At 41.0% G+C, this 11,781-nt stretch overlaps 1 protein-coding gene across 1 annotated transcript in view; it reads right to left on the bottom strand.

Moving 5' to 3' along the window:
- Window positions 1–1,290: 1,290 nt before the first annotated feature.
- rnf213a (ring finger protein 213a) overlaps window positions 1,291–11,781 on the bottom strand; it is a 36,444-nt gene continuing 25,953 nt past the window's right edge. The window contains exons 44-67 of the mRNA XM_008303346.1: window positions 11,409–11,575; window positions 11,196–11,298; window positions 10,981–11,095; window positions 10,674–10,875; window positions 10,357–10,553; window positions 10,118–10,240; window positions 9,901–10,011; window positions 8,951–9,193; window positions 8,790–8,865; window positions 8,637–8,671; window positions 8,441–8,541; window positions 8,167–8,323; window positions 7,847–8,021; window positions 7,256–7,350; window positions 6,866–7,117; window positions 5,486–5,618; window positions 5,045–5,128; window positions 4,784–4,964; window positions 4,364–4,565; window positions 4,186–4,263; window positions 3,884–4,081; window positions 3,549–3,638; window positions 3,243–3,421; window positions 1,291–2,110 (exon numbers count right to left, since the gene is read on the bottom strand). Coding sequence (XP_008301568.1) covers window positions 1,954–2,110; window positions 3,243–3,421; window positions 3,549–3,638; window positions 3,884–4,081; window positions 4,186–4,263; window positions 4,364–4,565; window positions 4,784–4,964; window positions 5,045–5,128; window positions 5,486–5,618; window positions 6,866–7,117; window positions 7,256–7,350; window positions 7,847–8,021; window positions 8,167–8,323; window positions 8,441–8,541; window positions 8,637–8,671; window positions 8,790–8,865; window positions 8,951–9,193; window positions 9,901–10,011; window positions 10,118–10,240; window positions 10,357–10,553; window positions 10,674–10,875; window positions 10,981–11,095; window positions 11,196–11,298; window positions 11,409–11,575 — 3,454 coding nt within the window. The 3' untranslated portion in view covers window positions 1,291–1,953. The remainder of the gene's footprint in view (window positions 2,111–3,242; window positions 3,422–3,548; window positions 3,639–3,883; window positions 4,082–4,185; window positions 4,264–4,363; window positions 4,566–4,783; window positions 4,965–5,044; window positions 5,129–5,485; window positions 5,619–6,865; window positions 7,118–7,255; window positions 7,351–7,846; window positions 8,022–8,166; window positions 8,324–8,440; window positions 8,542–8,636; window positions 8,672–8,789; window positions 8,866–8,950; window positions 9,194–9,900; window positions 10,012–10,117; window positions 10,241–10,356; window positions 10,554–10,673; window positions 10,876–10,980; window positions 11,096–11,195; window positions 11,299–11,408; window positions 11,576–11,781) is intronic.

Raw genomic sequence — 11,781 nt, 5'->3', positions numbered from 1 at the left:
TACTTTGGCATAGAGGAAATTGAATCAAGGAGCTGTCCAGCGGCATTCTTGCGGCTGTCTTGTCTTTATCATTTCCATCAGTCTGATCAGAAACACATTGCGCTCCCACCAACAGAGGGTCAAAGAGTCACGAAACCTTTGGCAGGCAGACATTTCCTGAACACTGCCTCATATACAGCCTGTGCTGGAGTTTGGCAGTGATGTAACGTGTAAATAAGGAATAATTAACTTGTGACCTACAGTAATAGGGTTGTTGAAAATTTACTGTGCAACACTCAGATAACAACAACACATCAATAATGGGAGTTATAAAGTTTCAAGTGCAGTTCTAACCAGTGGTGCTAGTTCATTTCTTTGATAGGCAGCAGTTTAATGTAAGGTTTAAAAAAAGATCAAAGAAGGATATTTTCATAACCTGTCAAAGTAAAACCCAAAATATTTCATATAAATAATAAATATGGAGAAGTACAATATAGGTCTTGTATTTTTGAAAAGACCCTGTCCTGTGAAATGAAGTTTTTACCGTATTAACACGTGCATATGATGCATTTTAATCTGCTGGAATACATATTTTGAAAATAAGCAGTCAGCATCATTTCAACTTGAAAGCTGCAGTGTAACGCTGTCTCCAAAACAGGGATTTAAACCTACGATTGTTCATATGTAACAAAGCTAAGCAAGCAATCCTGTCAATCCTGTCAACTTGCAGGGTAGAGCTTTCTCTATATTCTTCTTTAGAATCCATCTTCAGTTCAAACATATATGACTGAATTAAGCCAATAAAACAAAGTGCTACTGCGTAGCGTACAGTAGTTTCACAGCGTCTGAGGAAAGAGATGAGCTGATGTGCTCGAGCGGCAGCAAGTGGGGAGGGGAGGGTGGAGAGAGAGAGACGTGGATGTTATAGATCAGCACATTCCAGTGGAAACAATGGAGTAGATATAAGGCTTCTTCTTTTTTTTTTTTTTTAAATCAGACAATGAGTATTTTTTATGTAGGAGCTGTTTTTGACCTTTGACATGTTTCAACTGTCACTTCAGTCTTCCTAAGAAACGTCACCAACGTCACCATCCGCTGGTGGTTTCCTGGAGGCGTGACCCGCCTGGCAATCTGTCAGATTTGCCCAACGCCCGCTCTCCTGCCGCCCGGTGGTCTCTGCAGGAGAGCGTCCCATGTGTGGGTCAGCACTAATGCCCCCTCATGGTGTAGAGTTACAGCTCAGCGTCTTTAAGGCATGAGGGAATTATTTTCATTCAAAAAAACAACAAAACAAAACAAAAACAACTTGCACACAGGTAATAGTTACGTTTTATTGGATGTCTAAGACAATTAAATGGAAAAAAAAAAAAAAACAAATGTAAGAAGGCAAATATGGAATTTCAAAAAAGGCAAACCCAACTTTTACATATGAAACAGCAGCATAGCACAGCTAAATGGTGCCAGAAATGAATGGAATGACAAAAATGTTTGATTCAAGTGAAAAGACACATTATTCTTGATAAATGTAAATGGCCACTTTGATTTAAACTCTCCTGATTTACTGCGCATTTTGTACCTGAGTGAATTCAGATTTTTTTTTTTGTTTTCAAATTCACATTATTAGTAAAGACGTAAAGTGCAAGCAAAAAGACTTCAACTGTACAGAAACACTGTACATGTTGATTCTTAGGAAGATAGAAAGAAATACAAAACAAGAACAGATCATCAAAAAAATATCCCCAAAGTTCACATCTTCATGCAGATAAGTTGTAAATGTGAACTGTACACATATCCTGTGGTGCTATGAATCTCAACACTACTGCTCGTAAAAAGGCACATCTTCTCTGGATAAATATAGGTAATATATGATACCGCAATACTGTCAGCTCAAGTTGTAAACTTCATCTAAGGGATTTAATGATGTCAAATAAGGAAAGCAGACAAAAAAACTTCCCTAATCCTTTCCTCTTGTCTTCACTGCCTCTGAGTATTCTCCTGCTTGAAGGTGATGATGAACTTCCAGGCTTCGACGTAATGGGACAGACAGATCTCCTCTGGAAAGAGCTCCTCCACGTCAGGGGGAATGTCCATGTCTTTGCATTCCATGTAGGACACCAGTGTGTCCTTCAAGCTTTAGGATACAAAACAGATACTTTAGAACAGATCAGACATGTAAAAATATGCAGGTAAACTACATAGTGCAGCACTTTGCTACAGTGTATGTTCGGGTAGCCTGAGCTCATAATCAGCCGCCAATGTGGCCTAACGTGCAAACAAAACAGCATCTGCTTACATGAAAAATACAACATGTGTGGAGTTACTCCAAATGCTATTTTGTTACCACTATCTTTTTAAAACCTAATGATCCAAAAAAAGTTTATTTCAGCACTCTTTAGTCACAGAATGTTCTTAACTGGTAATCAGCAGCCTTAGCAATCAATAATCAAATAACCGATAACACAAAATAAACTCTCTGGACACCACTCCGTGCCCTAACATAGCTGCTTTGAATGTAGTGAAATGCCAGAAATTACTCCAATAGCCAAAGTGGTGCCATCTCACTGCACTTCAGCTCACTGACAACACAAGAACTCTGGCTGGTAGGTATCAGGTGTCACAGAAGACTTTGTCATGGTCGCCCTTTACTGGCTAAACTCCCACATGCTCTCTGCTTGCCAACACTGAACTGCTGATAGTCAAAGCAACTGCTTCTTTGGGCCACTACAGTAGTGCGTGGAGGGCATAAGTCGCCACTGGCCAGTCATTTCAGGCAGCTTTGTCCTTCCTTTCTGCTACCTCCATGTTACTGTTTACGTTGCAACAGGAAACAACCACAACAGCCAAGCAGCAACCTTCCACATTGAAAGGATTGTGCAGTAAACTAGCCATGCTACTTTGTTTTTTTTTGGCGGATTATCCATTTTAATCATCATTCTGTACAACAGAATAGTCTTGCAAAGCAGGACCTTTACAGTATTAAAAAATAAGAGGCTCCACCTGCTAGAACAACAAGGGACTCCAGCCAATCTACAATACTGTTTCTGATATCTCCTTCATTTTCTGCCCTATCGGTTCTAATCAGTTTAATTATCAACAACAATTCATTGATTAAGCAATAATCCTTAGCATCCCTAGTTTACAAATAAGTCTTCTACTTTCATAGATGTAAGAATCATTTTACAATTCTTCCCATTTTTAAGACTCAGACCTGTACAATGGTGTGCAAATAACAAAGAATATAATAAATAAAATTGTAGTTTTACCTCCAGTCAGGCCTGTATGTATCAGGAGCATTGGGCTTTTTGAGGACAAGCACCAGGAACTCGTGCATCTCCAGCAGGAAAGTGTCAGCGCTGGTCTTGGAGAAGAAACCAGTCAGCAACCTGTGCTCGTCCTCACCCAGGGCCTGTTTGTACTTATCTGAAACTTCCACAAAGGGATCCTGATGAACACAAAGAAACACATGGAAGGATCATTCATTAGGCCAGCAAAAATCATTACTTCTCTAAATAATGACTGTAATATCATTTGCGTCGTCTGCATACTGCCAGCATTGTGCTGTGCCTTACCCTCTTGAGCCGCAGCATATTTTCTGATTTGAGTGAAGTCAGCAGCTGCCACAGCGCTACACAATGCTTTAGACAACACATGCTCAAGGCCTGTGAGCAAAACAGGGAGAACGTCAAGTTGTAGAGCATGTCTGACACATAAACAGGACATTAACCGATTCAGTTCATGTTCATTAAAATCTAATACTGAGAGTAAACATACAGAATGATAGGGCTTAAGGCCAAATAAAGTTGCTATTTGAGACAATTTTTTTAATATATAAAAAGTAACCACACGATTCAGACTTGTTCTGTGGAATCAAGGATAAAATAATGAGTTCCTCAGACAGGCTGACCTTGAGGATATGCTGAGCCATCTGGTTTCCCATCTGCAGCACCTCCTCCAGGTAGCAGGACAGTTGCATGTGAGGCTCTCCCCCAGTCATGGCCAGGAAACCAAGGGCCACTTCCAGCGTGGACAAGGCTTCACACACCTCACTGTAAGAGTGCAGTTCTCCAGCCACGGCAAAGAGCGTGACAGTCTGAAGAGGCTCCTGGTGGCACACAGACACAATATGCACACTCATGAGAGGATAACTGCAAAGTGTGAGAAGTTAATGACAGTTCCAGGAGCTACTTCACGTAAATCCAAACTTACCTGACTGACTTTTGCTTTCACGTCCTTCAGGATAATCTCATAGTTGCGGTCATGTCTGTTCACTAGTGTTGGAATGCCCTGTGGTAAACAGACACAGACATGAAGGAAACTGTGTCTTAACAATTTTACACTGTATTTTGGGGCAAAGCAGCGGTACTTCTGCTTTTCATTTGCTCACATTGAGAGTGATGAGAGGTTTTCCCAGCAGAAAGCGGGAGATGATCTGCTGCTGGATCTTTGGCAGGTCGTACTCATGAAGGGTCTCCTGGCCCCTCTCGATGCTGTACTGGGTGTTGGACAGAATGAGGGGCATCAAGTCCTTCTCCAGCTCATAGCGAATTACATGGAGGTCAGTCAGATCTGCGGGGCTCACTTTGTAGCTGGAGGAGGAATAAACAGACAAGTCAGCCACGAGATAGTAGCTCTGAATTATGAGGGTATAGCTGCTAGATTGCTCTGTCCAGCTTTTATTTTGACAATAAAATGCTTTCAGTCCTTCTATTATCTTGAGAAATGTGAAGTATGCATTCATGGAGTTTACACACTTCTTCTTACAGCTCAGAGCACATGAGGAAAAATGTGGCATGAGCGCCCCCACCTGGTCTCCTCTCCAGTGTGCTTGTCTACATAGTAGACAAGGTCATTGTGCAGTGCAATCAGGTAGCTGACAAGGGCTGTAGAGCACAGGCCTGGGCCTTGTCGCCGTGGTAACAGCACCTTGAAGTCACTGGTGAGGTCTAGGTCCTTCTGGCAGAACTCAGCTGGGATCTTAATCTCACCTGAACAACATTTAACTCATGTCAGATATAGATGAACAGGCCAGTGTTAAGACAGGCTTGTATGTAGTGTTTGTAGTTACCGTTGGTTGCCAGCGAAACTCTGAGTTGATTCCAGGTTTTCAAGAAGATCCTGATGTATTTCTCATACCAGGCTTTCAGCGAACCTGTACACATGAAAGAAACAGAATATTTCATCCCAAGTGTACAGATGTCAACCCCAGACCAGAACAGCAGTACACCAGACTGACTACAGCATACTAAGACACCAGTGTTAACATCAATGGGTGTCACGTGTGAAGGAGACTTTCCTCTTTTAGGAATACTCAATCATTGTCTCCTTCCAGGTTAAAACAACTCACCCTTGGCAGGCAGGTCTTAAAACTGCCTGTTGCCAGCTATTTTACTACGACATTTCCGAGAAAAGGGTAATTAGGGGCTGCATGGAATTTTGTATGTCTTGTGCGTCTGTGAGTCATACAGTTGAAAAAGCTGAGAACCGCCGGTGTGGACAGATTTGATACCTGCTTTCTGACTGCGAAGAAATTCTGCAATGGTGCCATAAGTCAGCTCAGCAATGTTTTGAAACTTTTTGACGAGATCCTGCTGGAGTGTGAGGATGTCAGGAAGGTGCTTCACCAGTCGGACTTCTGCCTCCTTTATAGAAAACACAAGAAACAGTAGAAGTGTGTTTAGACAATCGTTTTTAAATGGACCTCATGAATGGATGAAGCACCTGAAAATCAGAAAAATCACAATTCATTAAGAAAGTTGTTGTGTCACTAGGACAACCTTGGTATATCAGTTACGAATGTTTTTTAATATTTCACTACAGATTTTCTGGCATCCAAAATGAAAAACATTCAACTTCAACACATTTTTGAGCCACAAAAATTGTTCTGTATGATCCTAAAGGAGGACTATGGGTTACTATATAACCCTTTAAGCTACTAGCAGTCTTCCTGTCTGTTTTGTTTGCTCCTGTCACATTTTTACTCTGTGGGCTCATTTTTCACTGTTATGGAAAATCCTGCACCGCTATGTAAACAGGACAACCATGGCCAGAAGTAGAGAGGACTCAAAAATGTCTTCAGTCCACAGTGACACAGTTCTGTCATAAGTTATAAAAAGAAGGGGGGAAAAAAAACTTGTCTTCAATAATCTTTAAATATTTATTTTTACAAAAATTGAAAAACAAAAAGAAAAAACATCTAATCAACACATACAACATGTTTCTAAGTACCCTTAGTGGCTCTACATACAATAGATATTTTAATTCCACTTTTAATTTGTTTCCATACTTGGGTCCTGTCTGCTCTATACACAGTCTGCTACTCATCTCAGTACAGCCAAAAAGTCCCTGAATTTGTGTGACATGATTGTCACAGCTGAATCACAAATGGCTTCTCAGTTGCGCTGAAAAGAGCAGAGTTTTTAGTGTTTTTTTCTTTCTTTTTTTTTTTACAGAATCTGGCTATTGCTTAAAGTGCATTTGTGGTAAATACTTAAATGAGACATGTAGAATAAAAGGATTTTGATCAAATGTTATGATGTTCAGATTTGTTTAATTTCCCCAATGAAATGAAAACCGCACCCCATTGGTTTAAGAACACTTGGAAAGTTAAAAATCCGTCAGTTATTCCTGTGTCGTTTCTAGCTCTGAACTAAACAGGGTCAGTTTGGCCATGCTTTTCTTTATTTAAAACTGCATGCCTTTTAAACCGTCAGTGGGATTCAGGGTTCAGACGGTTAATAGAAAGAACCCAAGGTACTTAGTGGACAAATGGACCATAACATGCCACATTATATTGGTAGTAACTGTTAAAAACCTGCCATAAGTAGGAAAGAGGGTTCTTTTGTAAACTTTAAATGAGAAATTGCATGTTCAGGGCCTGTTTTCTTACCCTATGCAGAAACCTCCAGAGCACTGGCAGGGTGTCTTTGCCATCATTTTGCTCCACAATGTGGGTGAGGCTCAGCAGAGACACTTTCTCCCTGCAGCTCCACACAGCACAACCATGGATGAGAGAATTTGGGGGAAGTGAGGCCAAAAAGAGACGAGGATCGCCAAACATAAGCTTCATGATTGGATTGGCAGAGATGCGAGAGTCACCCCGGACGAATGTGTTCACTTCCTTTAGCCGTCTATCCAAGTGCTGTAGAAGAAAAAAAAAAAACAACCTATTAAGTATGCATCTCACACACACACGTGAGGCCGAATTATGCTTCTGAAATTAGACTATGTGCATTATTTGTTCCCTGTTACAACACATACAGAGCTAAAGTATTGCTACCTTCAGCTGAGGTGTGATGATGGCATTGCTCACTTCCACCTCCCATCCGTTTCTAGCTTCTTTGGTGGAGAGCAGATTGTCATAAGGAGCAGGCCCTGAAAGGAGAACCAGTGTGTTTAACAGTGGAATCTAATGAATCTAGCATTTCACACAATTTACAGCTGCTTTACTAGAGCAATCAAATGACCATATCTTCACAAGTTCATTTAAAATGCTAGAAATGCAGGATAATCATAAAATACCCTTAAACAATCTGAGTGTTGACTTAAAATGACACCATACAACTTATCACTTTCATAAAATCCCTGTTACACATGAACTGTGAGAAGACATTATGAGATCTCTGACCACTAGAGGTCACCTATTCTTCTTGTGTAATTCTGCTGCTGGTTACAGTGAAGACAGCATAAAATGTACCGTGAAGGAGGATAAAGGTTGAAAAGCAACTAAACAGCAATAAAAAAATAACTGCATCACATATGTAGACTGCAATCAGATCCAGATAACTTTGTTCTCTTCAAATATGCACACAGGACATAATAGTTTTCCACTGGTTTTGAAGTGCTGTAGAATAAGTTTGTTGTTCCCTACATGTTTGTTGCTGGTGGGGTTCAAGGAGGCTGTTGATTAGCAGGTGAACAGCACTGACTGTGTCATCTGTCCCCTTCCCCAGAGATCTGATGAGATGCTTCATGTCCTTCCTCAGGTGTGCAAGTAGAAATGCTCCTGTGTCTGGGACCGGAGGCTTGATGAGCGCAGAGACAGGCTGGAAACACAAAAACAGGGGATGAGTGGCCAGAACAGCACAATATCAACGGTGCTATATTACCAGGGTAATGGGATGTGTAATAAAGAAACTCATATATATTATGTGGAACAATTGTGGTTGTAAAAAGTAACACCTAAGCTACCTGTGGGTTGCTCGAGGCTCCGAGCAGCATGGCCATGTGAGTGAGCATGCGGACAATGGAGAAGGGAACGGGGGAAATGCTTTTTGTGTCCAGCATGTCTGGATTGTCCCTGCGACTGGGGTCACCAAGGATGTGGCCTCTCTGAGTGCGGTCACCCCTGTAAGAGACAATGAATAAATAAATATGAATAAAAAGAAAATATAAACTAATTAAACCAAAATGAATTATTGTCATTTGCAATACATTTTTCTACTGAATTTTGTAGAACACTTACTGCAACTGAGCAGGCCTAAATCCCTGCACAGGCAAATGGTTGTTTCCTCCAATCTCAGCATTGCAGTCTACACAGTGACTTATTTGCATAGGCTGTCCACACTAGAGAAACAGAGATGGGAAGCAAGAAAGTCAAAATGTATAATAAGTGCTAAAAAATCTCACTACAAACCTACTTCAGACTGAACATGACATACCTCGCCAATGGTGCAGGGGTGACCATTTGGACAATCTGCAGCAAAAGTAAATTTAAAAAAAAAAAGACCATGGCATTGTTTAGTGAGGCTGCATAACATCTCCAACTGACATATTTCATACATGAGAGTATGATTGCTTGTGTTAATACTTACAGTACCACTGCAATGGACCCATAGCTTGTTGAGCCACTGCTAACATGTCCTCTGGCATGGTGGGCAAGAAAGCTGCCTGTACCAGCAAACAAAACCAGTCAATTCACTTCAAAGAAAGAGGAGGCACATTTGTTATCACCGTCTACAGCTATTATACATACCTGCATGTTGGCAGGTGCCAATGCTAGCTGCTGCAGGGGTGCTAAGATCCCCTGGTTTCCACAGAGCAAGACAACCGCCAAGTGAATGGTTAATTCCACTGACACACACTGTGCACCAGAGACCCCGGGACGAACAGCCAGCGGTCCAAGTTGGTTGGTCACCAGAGCCTGGGCAAAGGCTTTAACCTCTGGGCTGGTAAGGAGTTTGGATGTCTGGATGTAAGTCACCAGGACTTCTAATTGCTGTTAGTACAAAGATACATAAAAAAAATGGAAATACCACATGGAAACAAATTGACAAACATGATTTGAAAAGAAGTTAGATGACCCACAAACATCTTTTCATATGAATAGTTTGCAAAAAAAAAAAATACATAAATATATTTCAGTTTCATTACCTTTACAAAAGTATGTGGATGTGGTAAAACAGCAGTAATTAACATTTTCTTGTGGTGATACAAGTTCAAAACATATGAAAAAAGTGGCTAAGTGACCTAAAGACGAGTTTAAACTACAGATTTCCTTAGTTGATTCCATTGTTGAGATTTCTGAGCACAGGTAACTGCAGATTGTCAGACAGCACAATGGAAAAACTCCTGTCTTAGAAACAACACCAAATATTCTATGAAGTATGGAAATCTACCAATGGGGTAAATCAAAACTACTTGATAGTGTAAAAATCAAGCCACTTCATATAAATTTAACATATACAATGCCGATGTGAGCCTGCGCAGCTCATCTGCCTTTTTGTTTTTAGGACAACACGTGCAATGTACAGTTTGTTCAGTTGGTTCAAACCACAACATAGTTAACAGATAAATCGAAGCAGTTTTCTTGTGGTCATTTGCACACACAGGTTCAAATTTTTGTAAACAAATAAGACAATATTTGTCATATGTAAGCTGATTCTATATAAAGGCAGCTCATTCGATCTTCATTTGGGGACCTACCTCAGGCTTAGGATGGAAGCTAGCGTTGGTTTCTCTGTAGAGAGTGGTGACCTCTCTGTACAGCGCCAGCAGAAGGTAAACGGTTTTCCACTGTGGTAGGCATCTGCAAGCCTGTGAAGAAAAACCACAAGAAGCACAATGTAGTCATTTAAATATAGATTCAAATGTAGTTCTGTCCTGATACTGAGTTTCCAACAACAGAGTGATGTTACAGTACCTCACAAGCCTGGTCCAGTCCATCCACTTTGCCTTCCATTACTCCTTTTGCAACAGCATCTCTGATCGTCTTGTAATCTTCTCCACACACCAGATACTGGTCTATTGGGGTGGCTTCTTCATTCTGATTGCAGAAAAGATTGAACCATATATTTCAATCACTGCCAGCATGACTTTTAAATTACAGCCTTGCCTTTACTTGGCCATTAGCACTGAAAATCACACTGTAAATGACTAAACCTTTAGCAGAACTTCTGCAGGGAAGAGCCAAGACATTTGATCCACTTTGAGGAGCTTCAGGACAAACTCTACTCCATGCTGGCTGCAGATCTTTCGGATCAAATAGATGCGATACCAGTCGTTCCCACTCCGCCTACACAAGTTCACCATACTGGTCAGGAAGGCTGCGGTTCCACTTTGATCACCTTCCTGGGAGCCTGGTTTAACATTAAAAAGAGAAAGACGGATGATTTTATTTAATTTTTTTTCATAAAATGAACACATTCCGAGTGGGATACAAGTTCTAAATGTGTTGACACTCCAGTAAAAAGACACACCTGTGGCTCTCAGTTTCTCTACAATGAGGCCTGCAGTCATATCCAGGTCCATACGCACTCTAGCCACCTGCTGCAGGTACTCCACAGTGGCTGTTTCAGCAGACTGACTGTGCAGGAAGTCAGTTAGGAAGGCACTCTCATCCTGTAAACATGCATGCTGATCTGCAGGGGACCTGAACTGCAACCTCTCAAACATGGAATCCTAAAGAAATGAAAAGGTTAACACTAACGAACATAAAAAACAAAAACAAACTGTATCACAATATAATATAATGCAATCCACTTGTGGATTTAAATTCATGCGCACCTCCAGGCAGTTAATGTACAAGCAGTAGAGTTCAGTCTTGTCTGTCTCCTCCAAGATGTTGCTCTGCTCAACTGCCATCAGATGCTGCTGCAGGTAATCTTTAACTTCATCAAAGCTTTAAAAAGTGCAAATTGAGCAAAAATGAAAAACACCGCTGCAAATATTGGGAACATACATTCCTTAAGCCTTATGCAATGTGAAACATGGCAGCTCACCTATACTTCAGCAGGAGTTTGAGCACCACTGATCGAACCACTGGATTTTTATCCACAGAGTCATCAAACGGAGAAAGCACCTTGGTCAGGATTTGTCGCTTATCTGGCAAAACATTTCACCAAATAAAACATTTAGAGCTGACAAAACATGCAGTACCTCTACACAGAGACATGGATGTGTGCTGTTACACAAGTGAGGGAGTCAAGAAGTACCTTTGAGAAAGGGAATAGTGTTTGCCTCCACCATCAGCAAGGACAGCAAATGAAGAATGACAGCTGAATCAGGTGGAGCGTTGTCCTTGAAGCACACAGTAGACACCAGGTCGATGAAGAAAGCATTGCACTGCTTCCTGAACTGAGCATGTTGGTTGATCAGAATCCTACACAAAACAAAGTTACACAGATGTTTGTTAAAAATGAGTCAGAAGCCAGAGTGGTAGAGCATGATGGTCTAGATTCAATGGAAATAAGATAAGCACAGAGAGCATCACAATATTTTGTGTTTGGAAAAGAACTGCATTGTATCTCTGCTTTTCATGAGAAACAAAACCAAATAAAATCAGCTGATTACACTCTAATTCACATG

This window comes from Stegastes partitus, unplaced genomic scaffold (assembly GCF_000690725.1).
Source record: "Stegastes partitus isolate 25-593 unplaced genomic scaffold, Stegastes_partitus-1.0.2 Scaffold38, whole genome shotgun sequence".
Taxonomy (NCBI): Eukaryota; Metazoa; Chordata; class Actinopteri; family Pomacentridae; genus Stegastes; species Stegastes partitus.
Note: the sequence above shows the minus strand (reverse complement) of the source record. Positions and strands in the feature narration are given on the sequence as shown.